The 14,747-nt window shown below is 38.1% G+C and overlaps 1 protein-coding gene and 1 long non-coding RNA gene across 2 annotated transcripts; one reads left to right on the forward strand and one right to left on the reverse strand.

Annotated features, from left to right (window-relative positions):
- Positions 1–410: 410 nt before the first annotated feature.
- Positions 411–7,279, reverse strand: LOC130561954 (uncharacterized). The gene is made up of 3 exons (XR_008963879.1): positions 7,112–7,279; positions 928–1,033; positions 411–678 (listed from the first exon to the last, which is right to left on the reverse strand). It is a non-coding gene; the product is annotated as an uncharacterized LOC130561954 (long non-coding RNA).
- Positions 7,280–9,870: 2,591 nt separating this feature from the next.
- Positions 9,871–12,128, forward strand: prl (prolactin). The gene is made up of 5 exons (XM_057346047.1): positions 9,871–9,981; positions 10,130–10,251; positions 10,730–10,837; positions 11,136–11,318; positions 11,476–12,128. Exons 1-5 carry the CDS (start codon positions 9,948–9,950, stop codon positions 11,659–11,661), a joined length of 633 nt encoding a protein of 210 aa, XP_057202030.1. The 5' UTR covers positions 9,871–9,947; the 3' UTR covers positions 11,662–12,128.
- The last annotated feature ends 2,619 nt before the right edge of the window (positions 12,129–14,747 follow it).

Consider the following 14,747-nt stretch of genomic DNA (forward strand, 5'->3'; position numbering starts at 1 on the left):
AAGTTTGCTAATAGATGAGCTCAAGCAGAAGCTTAAGTTGTGATTGATTGGCTGATGAGATGGGTTGTGGATTTGAGGAAGCATATTTGTGTGCTTCTTAGTGAGTGGAGGTGAGGAGTTTAGTGTATTAGTGACATTTGAAGGCCTAATCTCCCGTAGTTCACCTAAACCCATTACTAAAGCCCACATAATCCTTGCCTAAAATCTATTTCAATGCAGCCACCTGAAAGTTTATAAGTTAACACTAATCAGTAGATAAAACTGACTATTTGGTAATTTAGGATCTGCTGATAACTGCGTAAGAGCTTGCAATGACAGACAACCTCTGCAAGTCTTTTTTATCTAAGGCTCTTTGCTTAAAACCAGGACAATTAATACAAACTACACAACGCAGGAAAGACAGTTACAAATGTCGAACCACTTTAAAATCTTTATTCCATTTTGTAAGCATCTGAGACACAATTTACATCTCTTAAACGGTCTACAGACCAGATCAATACAATCAGCCATAAAAGGGGAAGGTAGATTGGTGGTTGGAGGAATCCATTCAAGCTTCACACAGGGGGTAGTGAAAGGAAGAGACACAAATAGTCTCTGCTGTCAAACCCCATTTCAATCATTTAGTCCAGTGCCATGAGCCGCAGGGAATGCTGGGAAGGTGGAGGACTCAGTAAACCTCTGATAAAAGACATAAGCACAAGCATGATAAGACAATAAAAATGACAAAAAATGCGGTCAATAGAATCCATGACTACATTTTTGAACAATTAAAATAATTCACTTTGTGTGATGCTATATATGGTCAGATGGTTCCACATTTAAAAAACAAGGTTAACTTAAACATGGTACACCTGCTGAGATGACATTAATAAAATATTGTTCTAACAATGTAAAGGGTAATGAAGACAGCAGGTGGATGTGCCTTACCTTTTCTGCATGTTGAGCTCCTCATGACGCTTCAGCATTGCTCTTCACACAGGCAGCAAATGCCTCCATCAGCTCCTTGCACGCTTCCCCACCCTTCTCCTTTACACTGAAACACACAAAACAGACGGTTACTTTCTCCAGCACATGAATGTGTCCATGCAGACATTTTTTAAAATAAAAAATACTTTAAATGATAAGACCTGCAGGTCTGACGGTATAAACTTTCTATTTCATGCACGTTTTTAGGGGGGTCTATTTGAGAAATCAATTGAAAAATAATAAATATATAAAACAAAAATCTTAGTATTAATGATAAAATGCATCTACGCTGCACTCTTGTTTTTTTATTGTTCTATTTTTAGCTAAAAAGCATAATTAAATATTTAGAAAATAAATTTGCAGTCATTTAAGGACATTTGGTTGCGTGTCAAATCACTTTGGGTTTTTGCTACATCATACTGTATATCCATTGACTATTTAATGATTGGACTCAGGACTGCATGAAACATTACGCGTGTGTTTGTGTGAGCGAGTTTGTGAGAATCTCTCCACACAAAAGCAAACACTGACACACTGCATTAGAGTGAGCGAAAGCGAGGGTTGGAACGACAGCAAGAAGGGGGATAAAAAGAGACAGAATGCGAGAGATAATCCATGTGAACAGGGGCTCAGAATCACATGATCAGGCAACCAAGCAGCTGCTGCAGACAGGTAATGGATAAGAGGCATGACCGCTGATGGAAGAGGATGATGTCGTGACCTAAAATGAAGATAGCTCCTCCCCATTTCAGAAAGCAGTCTTGGTCTCTCCCTCCCCCATATATCATCTGCTGCATCTCCAGCGCTGACATAACAGCGCTTTCTCTCTTTTCAGCGAACGGTGACGTAACACACAGCTGGTCAATTTAAATAGAAAGAGGTTTGTGCAGGCTGGTTGTAATGAGCCACGTGATGAAAGATGTAGCGGGTGATGTGGGGGCACTGCACTTGCCAAGGGCATTTCCTCTTCACAGGCAACCATTTTAATAGTTTAGAGGGAAGACATGCATCGTGAAGGGGGATCCACTGCGAAATTTGTTCATGTCAACACAACACTAATCAATTGAAAGACAAGCTGGCTTTCATAAGAGCGTAAATATGTGTTCATTTCTGTTCATAAACCAGTTCAGGGCATCACTGGTCTGGAAGAATGTTCAGTTTTAAAGGGATAGTTCACCCCAAGTGGAAATCCTATTCTTCATAATTTACTCACCCTTTGGTCATTTTAAACGTGTATGACTTTCGTTCTTCTGTTGAACAAAAAGGAAGATATTTTAAAAAATGTTGGTACCCGAACAAAGGTGGTACCTATTGACTTGCATTGCTTTGTGTCCATACAATAGAAGTGAATGGGTACCACCATTGTTCGGTAATCAATATTCTTCAAAATATCTTCTTTTGTGTTCTGCAAAAAAAGAAAGTCATACATGTTTGAGATCACACGGGGGCGAGTAAATGATTTTCCTTTTTTCTTTTTGAATTTTTCTTTTTGGGTGAACTATTACTTTAAGAGGGAGACATTGGTTTATAAATGTTCACAATCCTTGCAAGATATATGAGGTCATTTGAATTTGAGAGTCAAGAATCAATTGAAGACAAAAGGTAACACCCAAACAATGATCATTGTCCCCAAATAAAGATTGAATAATTTACATTGTGGCCCTTCCTTCACATACATAATGCAAAAAGAAAGAGGGCACGGCCCAGGAGTGCTCTAATCTTATACAGGAGTAGTTAGAAAGACCTTTTTAAAAGACTCCTTGACTGCTGTAGTGTTCAACAACAGATATAAAATTAATTTTAAATGTCAAGACAAGTCAAATTTTTTTGTGCATTGTAATTGTCCGGCTTCTGAAAAACTGCAATTATACATTCCAAACACCACAAGAACAGGCATGCAAACAAACAAGAGGAAAAGTGTAAAAGATTAAAAGAGAGTTTGTGTCTCATTATCATACTTGGAAGGACACCCTATAGGACACACAACTGCTTACATGTTTAAAGGTCCAGTGTATGAAATTTAGCAGCATCTGGTGGGGTTGTAAATTGCAACCAATGGCTCACTCCACCCCTCCCTTTAAAGCACTATGGTGGCTGACACAGGGCTAAAATGTCGCCAAGTTTTTGCTTCTTTGCCTAATGGCTGGAATACACTACAAGACTTTTGAAATTTGAACAGATTTTTTAAAACTAGACATCATGCACTTGCAGACTTTTTGAAAGTTTCAGATAGAAACACACTAACTGATAAAATCTGTAGACAGGCACAGACTTTCTGCAACAAGTCCAGACTGAAAATCTGGGCAAAATCTGACCAGAAGTCTTGTAGTGAATTTTAGCCTTAAGGAGATAACGTATTTACGAAACGCGCTCTGTAGAGCAGTTTGTCCGTTAAGGGCTACTGTAGAAACAACATGGTGAATTCCATGTAAGGGGACCCACGGTGTATGTAGACAGAAAAAGCTCTTTTTAAGGTAATAAAACAATAATGCTTCATTATCTAAAGTCTTTATACACCTCTGAAGACATAGTTATGTATATTATATTGCATTTCTGTCAATAGATCCTCCAAAAAATTACACACAGCACCTTTAAATGCAGACCTCACTGTATGACTGCTACCTTCTGAAGTCGTAACCGAAACCCTTGTGATATCAGATGTGATGGCCATGGTGGCATGTTTAGACCAGGTGTCAAGTGTACTTTACACTTCTGAATTTGACCCAGTGTACTGAACATGTCACACGAATGTGATCAATGACACACAGGCATCTATACATATCTATGCTATATCGGTGGTCAGCTTAGTTGGCATCAGTGTTGTAATGTAACAAAGTAAAAGTACTTAAGTATTTTTTGGGAGTATTTGTACTTTACTTGAGTCTTTATACTTTTACTCCACTACATTTCCTGAACAAAATGTATATTTTTACTCTGACACAGTTCCCCTAAGCATGTTCGTTACTACAAAATAAAAGCATAGAAACAGAACTTAAACCGACAAGTCGGCGATCCGCTCACCATACGCCCTTTTCACATGACGTCACGCATCTTCCGTTCTGCCGCGAAGCAGTGTATCATTACTTCCGCTAGCACTCCAGTTCATAAGGTGGCGATAATGCACCTATAAGCTGGTTTGCCAACTGCCAGTAAAACTCAAGAAGAAGTTACTTCCGCTAGCGCCTCAGAACTAGCGCCCAGTACAACGTTGTGACAAGCAGAGTGGGAGGAGAGAGATGCTCGACAAGATCAAAGCTAGAGAAAGGATACAAATTCTTCGTTGAACAGTACCTGTTTGCTTATGAAGGTGTTTTCTTTTCTTTTTGTGTTAGCGAAGGTGCTAGGATAAGTAGGAATACGTTTCTGTCAGTTTTTTTCTCACTATTGTTAAATTCCAGCACGACGGCAAAACGGAAGTTCTTGTTGTTGTTGTTGTTGTTGTTGTTTGTTGCAAGACGGATGTTATGATACACTGCTTTGCGAAAAGGCGGAAGTTAAGTGACGTCCTTGTGAAAAGGGCTTATTACGATGCTGAACCAATCATTGGTTAAAGCTCAATGTGCAAGTGCAAAAAGGTGCTCACCGCGGTTAATTTCAACACGAGGTTTTAATGTGCTGCTTCTTTTAAAGATAAACAGCAACATTTTCAGTTTCAATGAATTATCAAATGACTGGGTTGTTACTCTAAAGCAGGGCTAGTCAACCCGCGGGCCAAATACGGCCCGCCAATCATCTTTTCCTGGCCCGCCTTAACATTTCAAATAAGTGGAGACTTTAAGAACGGTGTGCTTTAATTGCACGTCCTCCTGAGACGCCACATCTTTAAAAGTCCAAAACGCTGCTACATACAAAACGAAAGTAATTCCCGCGGCTCATAATGTTTTACGTCTTATAAAGCGATTTGATCGGTCAGTCCAAGAAACTTAATGTTATTTACAACGTTATAATCAGCAATGCATTGCACAGCCACAGGTAATCGGTTTGCACACGCGATAGGTCGTGTTCTAAAACGCGTTTTGTGCCCTTGAAAGTAGGCTAACTGTAGGAAGGGTACACCACGTGAACGGTTGTCTCAGATAAGGGAAAACGGTGTTGTTTTTATTACTGCATTCATTATGTATAACGGCTATATTTACGAAAAACAGCTGTTCATCTCCCACAGAACTCGCACTATACAAAGGCTGAGGCTCTGCCCTATAAGTGCGTGGGGCACATGAATGCGATTGGATTCACCCGAAGATGTGATAATAGCGTTCAGTTTCTTGCACAGATCAATCGACTCGCTTTATAAGACGCTAATTTAACGTCACAAGGGGCAGGGATTACTTTTGTGTTGAATGTATTTGCGTTTTTTACTTTTATTGATTTAACTTTAATTAATTCAACCAAATATCCTCAGAAATATCTTCTTGAAAAAACAATGCCACCCACATCTCGATGTACTGGAGGACTGTGGGTGAATAAATTAGTAGCAATTTTTGGGTAAAGTAATGCATTAAGGAATATAAAATACAGTTAAAAAGACAATATCCCTTTTAATTTAATATCATGAAAAGGCACAAATACTGGATGCAATATTTGTGTGCATGTTTTAATCATGGCCTAAAGTAACAGCAAAAAAAACAGTATAAAAGGAACAAAATGCAATAAATAACAGAAGAAATGAGAATATGGTAAAAAACTGGCCCGCATCCTATTTATACTTTTGGAAGCTGGCCCTCAAAGAAAAGTAGTTGAAGACCCCTGCTCTAAGGGAAATGCAAGGAAAGAAACAAGTAAGGGCCAGACAGATTTGTTCTGATTTTGTTCCAAGTTGTTCTCTTAGAGGGATAATATTGGGGGTGGGAGGGAACTGTCCTTTTATGAAGTTATAAGTTATAAAGTAAAGTTATAAAGATGTGGTTTCTGAACTTGTCTTTTTATAGTTTAGCAATCTGGCAACATGTTTTTCTAGATAAAACTACTGAGCTTGAGACAGGGCTTTTTCAAAGTTGTAAATTTCTATGTAAGCACCATTTTTTATCTATATGCTAAAAATATAAACATTTTATCAACGTTTGCTTCAACTTTACTTTAAATACTTAAGTAGATTTCATATAAAAAAGGCCTTTTGATACTTAAGTACAATAGTTATCTGTTACTTTAAGACTTTTACTCGAGTCATATTCTAAAAGGCTACTTTGTCATTTTCTGGCAAGATATTTGTACTTTTACTCAAGTATTGCTTTTGGGTACTTTATACATCACTGGTTGGGATGTTAAACATCTAGCTAGTCAGCAGCACCGAGAATGCAGGTCTTCAGCCAGAACCTTCTCGAATGATCATATACAGGTCAAACTGGTCTTACAGTTTTATGCTTTCATGCATTTCATGCATATTATGCATTATTTAAACGTGCTGTCCAGGGTAAATTCTTTAACCCACACCCCTCCTATCTGGTCCTCACATACCAAAGGTCAGGGTATGTGCAACCTTATCTGGTTTCGCATACGGCCCAGACTTGTCTACACTACAAACACCAGAGGCAGCAAAAAGGCCCTTTTGGGTGTGTGGGTGTGGGGATTGTGCTCAAAATACTTCTTGAGTAATGGAGGTTGTCAATGGTCAGAAGAGTGCACTAGTACAGTGAAAAAGTGTAATTCAGAAATCCCAATATGAATTTGCGTGATATAAAATCTAAGCTAAATCCGCTAATGCGGAAAAGATTGGTGCGAGGGGAGGGAATAATGGAGGAAAGAGAAGGGAAAAGCATGATGTAGGCACATTCTCAACAGCCAATCAGCCGTGAGGAGGAATTGAAGTTGAAGAAATCCCAGAATCCCCTAAATGAGCGGCTTCGCTGATGCTGCCAACATGAATCAAACGGACACCAATCAAAGCATTTAAAAAACACACAAAACTTAATTGTATTAGAAAAAGACATCGCTGCAGAACCCTGGTCTTCCTCTCTACTCCCTCCATTTTGGATAGCCAACACAATGTGCCATTCAGATCCCATACTTTAACTTTAGCAAACATTATCCATGCAGAATGGATGGGAATAGGCTACATAGAATACACAGAATACTTTGTGTAATAAAATAATTTAACAAATCTTTATCAGATCCATACACCGCTTTAACAGTACATACTCCAATCACTTACCATTTGTCCAAATCTGCCTTGATGGCCACACAGGGTGCTGGGACGGGGGTCTCGGTAGAAGCTGCAGTCTCAGAGTCCGACATGGCGTTGGTGTGTATGTGTGAGCTTGAATTGTGTAGCCTATCTGCTACTGTGCATGTGCAAGTATACAAGGGAAAAAGAGAGAATGGAGAGTTACACTTTGCAAGTGGGAGGAGGAGTGTACATAGTACACAGGGGAGGGGGGAATGTGAGAGGGCACACATGTGTACATGAGCAAGAGATCAAAAGGTGCCCAGGTTCATCTTAACCTAGCATAGAAACCATTGCATTTCTCTTTTTATTTAAAGAGTATTGCTTCACATGAAAAACTCACCAGAGTCAAATTACTGTGGTACTTTGACATTTAGGCACATAATGAAGCACACTAGAGTAGAGCATACATGATTAGAAACTTGAAAAAGTGACAATTTTTCGTCGTGTTTTGTCATGGACTGTAAACGTGCGCCACCTACTGGCAGCGTGTTTTCATGACCTTTATTTGCAGGACTTTACTCGCGTATTTCAGTTGTGAGTTGCTTGCAAAATATATTAAGACCTATTGTTGTTTTTCCTTTGTTTTAAGTATAAATATAACAAAATTCGTGAGGTTAAAACAATGAAACAACTGTCATTAGGATCAAAATAATTCATTTTCTATAATCGTACAGAATTTTGCTTAAGTAGCTAGACTATATTTTGTTTGAATTAATTTTTAAATGCTTCCTCTTCAATATGTCCAGAAAGTATTTCAGTAAATTCACTAAATTTACTCGATCCCCCCAACATATTGTTATCATTTACTGACCCTCAAGTTGTTCCAAACCTGTATAAATTTCTTTGTTCTGATGAATACAAAGAAAGGTATTTGGAAAAATGTAAGCAACTGACATTTTGGGACATCATTGACTACCATAGTATGAAAAAATATTGTATTGTTTTTGTTGTTGTTCTGTTGAACACAAAATGAGATGTTTTGAAGAATTAAGGGAAGAAGGATATGAAGAATTTAATTTGATTACCATTATAATTTTTTCTACTATGGTGGTCAATGATGTCCCAAAATTGTCAGTTGTATGCAAGAAATGCATACAGGTTTGGAACAACTTAGTGGGAGTAATTCATGACACAATTTTCATTTTTGAATTTTACAATTGCGTTGTGTGTTCGTGAGGAAAAAACGAGATACAAAATATAGTTAAGTCTACAAAATTCCCGACTTGGGGATTCATGGAGCCTTCAGATAGTTCCAGGAAGTTATGTTTTCTCTTTAAATGCTTTATTTCTTTCATTTTTTATTCATTAAATGGCTTTCGTCTTTAAATGGTTAGAAGTTTACCTCAGTTGGTCTGTTTAGTCGCAGCTCCATGCTTAACTTCCGGGAACTATTGAGAGCCTCCATTGCTGTGAAAAAACTGTTCCATTGGAGTCAACGAAGTTGACGCGACTCTCTCTCTCAATGGCTCTGGTCAAGACTAAAGTCACATATGCTTTCAGCTATTAAGATTGTGTCTCTGTGTCTGACTTAATCAAAAGAGTAGCCTATGATGTAAACACTTTTTTTTCTTTGAACAAAAAAAATCAATTTATCTCTAATTGATGGTTGCACTTAAGTGTGACCTTTGAGGACTTGAGAACATCTTGTCTGGTGGTGAGCAAGCAATTTATTTGTACATTCATATGCATGTACACCGCCAACGAGCTAAAGTCCTTTTAATTAAATCAGCATGCATGTAATGTCGACAAAAAACTTACCTGGTTCTGCAGTCGTGACGTGACGCTGTCTGGATCTAGAGCTTTAAACTACTGTTCATTCAAGTTCCACTCCTCTTTCACCGGAGGCCTGGGGTGAATGTCCCTATGCAGTCAACACTTGTGCAATGGACATTGTAGTGTAGGGTGATTATTTGAAAGGGGTTATTTATTTATTGGCTTACTTGTTATTTAATACAGACGACTACAGGTATCTGTGAAACACTGATACACTAATTTGTCTGTGTTAATTTTACTGGTCAGTGTGTGAAATGTTTCATTTCTTTAAAACATTTGTTTTGAAAAAAGAAACAGTATAAAAGAATTGATATGATATTTCAGTCCTGTATGGTTTTCAAACAGTGTAACTCTGTGAATGAAATAAAAAATAAATGTTCAACATTAATAATAGTAATTGTTAGGTCGGGGTTTAAATCCTAGGAGAGCTAGAGGTGAGACTTTCTTAAGCAAGGGGAAATGAAATACGAGCTTTGCAGCAAACATTCAAGGGGTTTCTTTGTGTGTGTGTTCTGAACAAACGGTATTTAGGACCAGGTATTGACAAAGGAATTTCCTGACATCTGAATATATAGCACAAAGAGCAGGGTTTTTTTTACTACGGTTTGTAAACACGTTCAGAAATACTCTTTGATTTTACATCCCCATTTTCTTTGGCTTAAAACATTTGTCTCCTAAAATTGTATCAGGTACATGCACAGATCATCAAGCACAACTACATGAGCTCCATATTCAAACCAGTTTGACCCTCGGGTTGGTATGGAAAAGATGTTTAAATGGCACTTCCTCTGAGTGACCTCACATGGCCCTTGTGTATCTGGTCAAGCAGCTTAGCACTATTGACTAACCAAACCCTCAAAACAATGTTTTTCATTAGATTCAGGACTGAACTAGTTTAGGCGCAAAACACACCTGGAGTGTAAGACTGACTGCATATCCAAATGCAAGAATGAGGGAGACTATATAATGACAAGGAAACGAATGAGAGTGCAAGAGAGGAAAGCTGAAAGCGAAGATTTACGCAAGAGAAAAAAAGAAAAAAGTTCAAATGGAACGTCAAGGGTCTAAACTGTATTTTGCAGGTAAGTGTGCGTTGTGTATTGGTGGTGTATATTCAGATTGCCAGTGGTTTCACACTATTTATTTTTTACTTTCTGTTCATGTTTCATTTCTTTCTCCCTATTTGATAACGTTTTTTTATTGCTATTTGTTCTCTTTGTTTCTTTTCAGTGACTGTTTTGATGTGTGTCTTTGTCTCCATCAATGCTGTTGGTTTAAATGATTTACTGGAAAGAGCCTCTCAGCTTTCAGACAAGCTACACTCCCTCAGCACTTCTCTCACCAATGACCTGGTCAGTACCGAATGTTCTCTTTAATATGTAATTTCAGATTAATGTAAATATGCATTTATTCCTTAAAGGGATAGTTCGCCCAAAAATGAAAATTCTGTCATCATTTACTCACCCTCAGATTGTCCAAACCTGTATACATTTTTTTGTTCTGCTAAACACAAAGGAAGATATTCGGAAGAATGTCAGTAACTAAGCAGATCTCATCCCCCATTGACTGCCATAGTATTTATTTTCCCTACTATGGCAGTCAATCAGTTTGGTTACTGACATTCTTCCAAATATATTTCTCTGTGTTCATCAGAACAAAGAAATGTTTAAAGATTTGGAACAACTCGAGGGTAAATAAATTAACTTTCATTTTTGGGTGAACTGTCCCTTTAACATGAGATTGGTGTCTGAATGCAAGATTATTCCCTGGAAATATTGACTGGTTCTTGTTATTGATGCTGACACCTACAAATGTCTGTTTTCTTCCCAGGATTCTCATTTTCCTCCTGTTGGAAGGATGATGATGCCGCGTCCGTCCATGTGTCACACATCCTCCCTCCAAATTCCCAACGATAAAGATCAAGCCCTAAGAATTCCGGTACAAACACACTTTACTACAGTACACCTACTTTTCTATTTTTGCTTGTCCACAAACAGTGCATTTTATCATGTTTGTTATTGCGATCTAGTGGTCACTTTTGTGGTTACAGACCCAACAGAGGATACAAAAATTACAGAAAGTAGGCTAATACGGCAGGCTAGAAACATTATATCTACATTGTGAATTTAGCAAACACTGGGAATGATGTTTAATGTTTTGAATTGATAATCTTATAATCTTACATATAAAGGCATAGATGGTTTCATTTATAAGCTTTATGTTCTTGTTTCTGCAGGAGGACGAGTTATTGTCTTTGGCTCGCTCTCTACTGCTGGCGTGGTCCGATCCCCTCGCTCTTCTCTCTTCTGAGGCATCCAGCCTGGCACACCCAGAACGCAACACTATTAACAGCAAGACCCAAGAGCTGCAGGATAACATCAGAAGTCTGGGAACAGGTTTGGAGCATCTCGTTCATAAGGTGGGTCTCAATATATTCATACACATTCAATATCAAAAGAGGACAACATAAAGCAAATTTGAACAATAAAAAAATCAAATTTTATTTAAAAAAGGCTGATCTGATTTTCTTCCTAGATGTTCATCTTTCCTATTGTCCCTGTTTTCTTTCTCTTCAGATGGGCTCATCTTCAGATGACCTGCCCGATCTCCCTTTTTACACAAACAGTCTCGGTCAGGATAAAACCTCTCAGCTTGTGAACTTCCATTTCTTACTGTCCTGCTTCCGCAGGGACTCGCACAAAATTGACAGTTTCCTTAAAGTTCTTCGCTGCCGGGCAGCTAAGAGACCTGAGATGTGCTAAAGAGGCAGGCGCTGCACTGTCTCTGCCAGTCTCTTTCCATTATAAAGAGCCATCTGGAATGTTCTTTATCATGTACCAAAGCGGCACCTCTGTTTGTTTCTAAGCTGTAGATACTTGAATAACGTTCCTATATACTTGAATAAATAACCAGGCCAGTGGGAATGAAGATTTTTGTGTCCCTAAAGATTAAAAAACTAAATAAAGGCATTCAGATGAGTTAGATAGGAAGGACTTCAGGGATGCTGTATAAAAAAATATACAGAGAAACATCTCAGATAAGCATCTATGTTGAAATGTTTGACTATAGTTTGATGGGACATTTTTATATTGGGTAATGAAAATGTATTTATTGAGGATGTATTGAAAAGATGTAGGATCTTTCACAAGTTTATTTTAACATTTTAACTCTTCTGCAATGCAATATTTAAGCGTTTATTTTTTGCACCAACGTCAATAAATTTCTATCACGCAGATTTATGTTGTTTTATGAATACCCAATTTGACACACAATTCATGAACACCTTTCAATAACCGATATTATTTATAGTTTTGTCAGTTATTGCAGCACACGCACTCCGTGCAACAAAACTGTCTTGTAATAAGAAACAAGAATTTTATACTACTGTAGCAACATGGCCTTTTTACCGATAGCGACTACGCCACCCCAATGCAATGGAAAACAAGGAAAGGCAAGAGAGACGCGAGTTATCGTACAAACATAAATTGTTTTATTAGGCTGACATAATCTAGCCAAAATCTTTAAAAACTCACCAAATGACCACATCAACGGTGATTGGTGAAAACATGCATTACAAAAACAAGGAAAGGAAAAAGGAGGCTGGGGCTTCCTACACCAGGAGCAGGCTTGTAAAGTGACACCAATTTTACAAAGGTAAACCACCATCAAGGTCACGCAAAGTGCACAGCAATAAAAAGCCCTCAATAAAGGACCAAGCCCGTTTCTGAGGGTCCATGTAACGCTTTGCAGTTCTTTTTTCTATTTTCACCATCAAAATTAATCAAATGAAAATTGGTTTCAAACTTTCATTTTCAATTTTCACGAGTACATCACAAATGGATAATTATCTCTCAGTTTCATTTGTAATTATACGTGTTTGGGTAATTGCTTCAGAATTTCTGATTTTCGAACAAACACAAAAATTACTTGTTTTTCTAATTTTACATGTGCTTGCGCTTGCAGCTGGATCGTACCATTATCGCCGGTGGTAGGGGTGTAGTCTACAGCCGCCCACGGACCCACAGCGCTGTCGCGTTATGAAAGGCCTACGGTTAATCTAATCATATTTATCTCCCTTATGTATAACACATGTATTAAATATATTTTTACTAACACTACTGTCTGGTCTGTAATCATTCATCTATTCGACATCGGTTGCCGTTTTGGTTATAGTCAGTAGATGGCAATGCTGCGGACGTTGGGAACGGCCGGGCAGCAAGTGCAGTGAGTGCACACACAAAAAGTAGAAGTGATGGATAACTTGCATCAGTCGCAGCCCGAGTTATTACGTACGGTGGCGTTTGCTGCCACATACATTTTATTTTTCCACTCAATTGTCATAATAACGAGATCATATGTCGTTAAAACAATATATTTTCTCGTTTTGAACGAGTCCTTATTAAACAAAAAAAGTAATAAATCACGCGTTGCGCGTTTCTTCCCCACAGAAGTCCATTATAAGGAAACAGCTTTAACATAGCCTACCGAAACAACGACCACGTAAAACAGGTTTCTATTCGATTCAAATCAAAACCACGTGATTGAAAACAATCTTTCAGTGATGTTTTTTTAGAGTGTGCACGCGACGCGCGCATCGAAACAGGCAGACTCTCTGTGACACGAACGGGATTTTGAAAAGTGAGGGGGACATACATATGTCACCGCTGTCCCCAGTGGAAATGACGTCCCTGGGATAATATGGCATTTAAATGATATATTTTCTTGTTATAAAGGGATAATATGACGTCTCATAATAATTACACATTAACCGTGAAAGCGACATGTTTTCTAGATGGACATTCTACCAACCGACGGATCACACTTTATATGAATCAAGCGCACTCCACTCTCTCATTGTCCGGAGTCCAGACAATGTGGTTAACGTGCAAAGGTAACGGTGATCTGATATAAACACTAGTACGCACTGTAAACCCCTACCACCGGCGATAATGGTACGATCCAGCTGCAAGCGCAAGCACATAAATGTAAAATTAGAAAAACAAGTAATTTTTATGTTTGTTCGAAAATCAGAAATTCTGAAGCAATTACCCAAACACGTATAATTGAAAATGAAACTGAGAGACAATTATCCATTTGTGATGTACCCATGAAAATTGAAAATGAAAGTTTAAACCGATTTTCATTTGATTAATTTTGATGGTGAAAATTGAAAAAAGAACTGCAAAGCGTTACACGGATCTTCTGAGGGTCCGTGTACCTTCGGATAATTCATTTATTCGTTTTTGTTTTCAAAACAGAAAAACGAATAAACCGTTCATTTTTTACATATTCCACCGTATACGAGACTAATTTTTGGGTTGTTTTCCTCAATATTTCTTTAAGTGCATCAAATTAATATACAACAAAACCAAAACGAAACATCAAGTATTTTTCTTAACAAANGCGCATTTTAGTCCACCGGAAGTTCAGCTGCACTGCGCCTCTGGCGACGAGAGGTGGTAGCACAAGACCACTCTCTGAATTATACATGTTAGTGGTGTGTGCCACTAAATCCGTAAACACCATACAGACACATAGGTAGACATTTCTGTGCAATGTAGAAGTATACACGCAGTTAATGAAATAAAGAATGGACCTATATGGACGCGCACGCGCATGCGTCAATGCTCGTGGCAGCGATGTATCTGACAGCGGGGGAGGTCACCATAGCCACCGTTAAAATGGATAGTGAGAGAGGCGCGTCTTGCACTTTAATGTGTTCAAAAATTGCACTTAGTTTGCACTTTGTATGTAGAATGTTTTGTCTTTTATTTACTTTTTATGAACAGTGAAACATAAGTGCAATTTTATAAAATAAGATGAGTTAATAAAAAACCTGTACTTTTCA

The sequence above is a fragment of the Triplophysa rosa genome, linkage group LG11, assembly GCF_024868665.1.
Source record: "Triplophysa rosa linkage group LG11, Trosa_1v2, whole genome shotgun sequence".
NCBI lineage: Eukaryota > Metazoa > Chordata > Actinopteri > Cypriniformes > Nemacheilidae > Triplophysa > Triplophysa rosa.

What these genes read in the sequence shown, in the direction of transcription:
- prl (XM_057346047.1), top strand. Translation starts at nt 9,948, where the DNA reads ATGGAACGTCAAGGGTCTAAACTGTATTTTGCAG. An exon ending in GTCTAAACTGTATTTTGCAG is followed by an intron (nt 9,982 to 10,129) that starts GTAAGTGTGCGT and finishes GTTTCTTTTCAG; the next exon opens with TGACTGTTTTGATGTGTGTC. An exon ending in ATCAAGCCCTAAGAATTCCG is followed by an intron (nt 10,838 to 11,135) that starts GTACAAACACAC and finishes TTGTTTCTGCAG; the next exon opens with GAGGACGAGTTATTGTCTTT.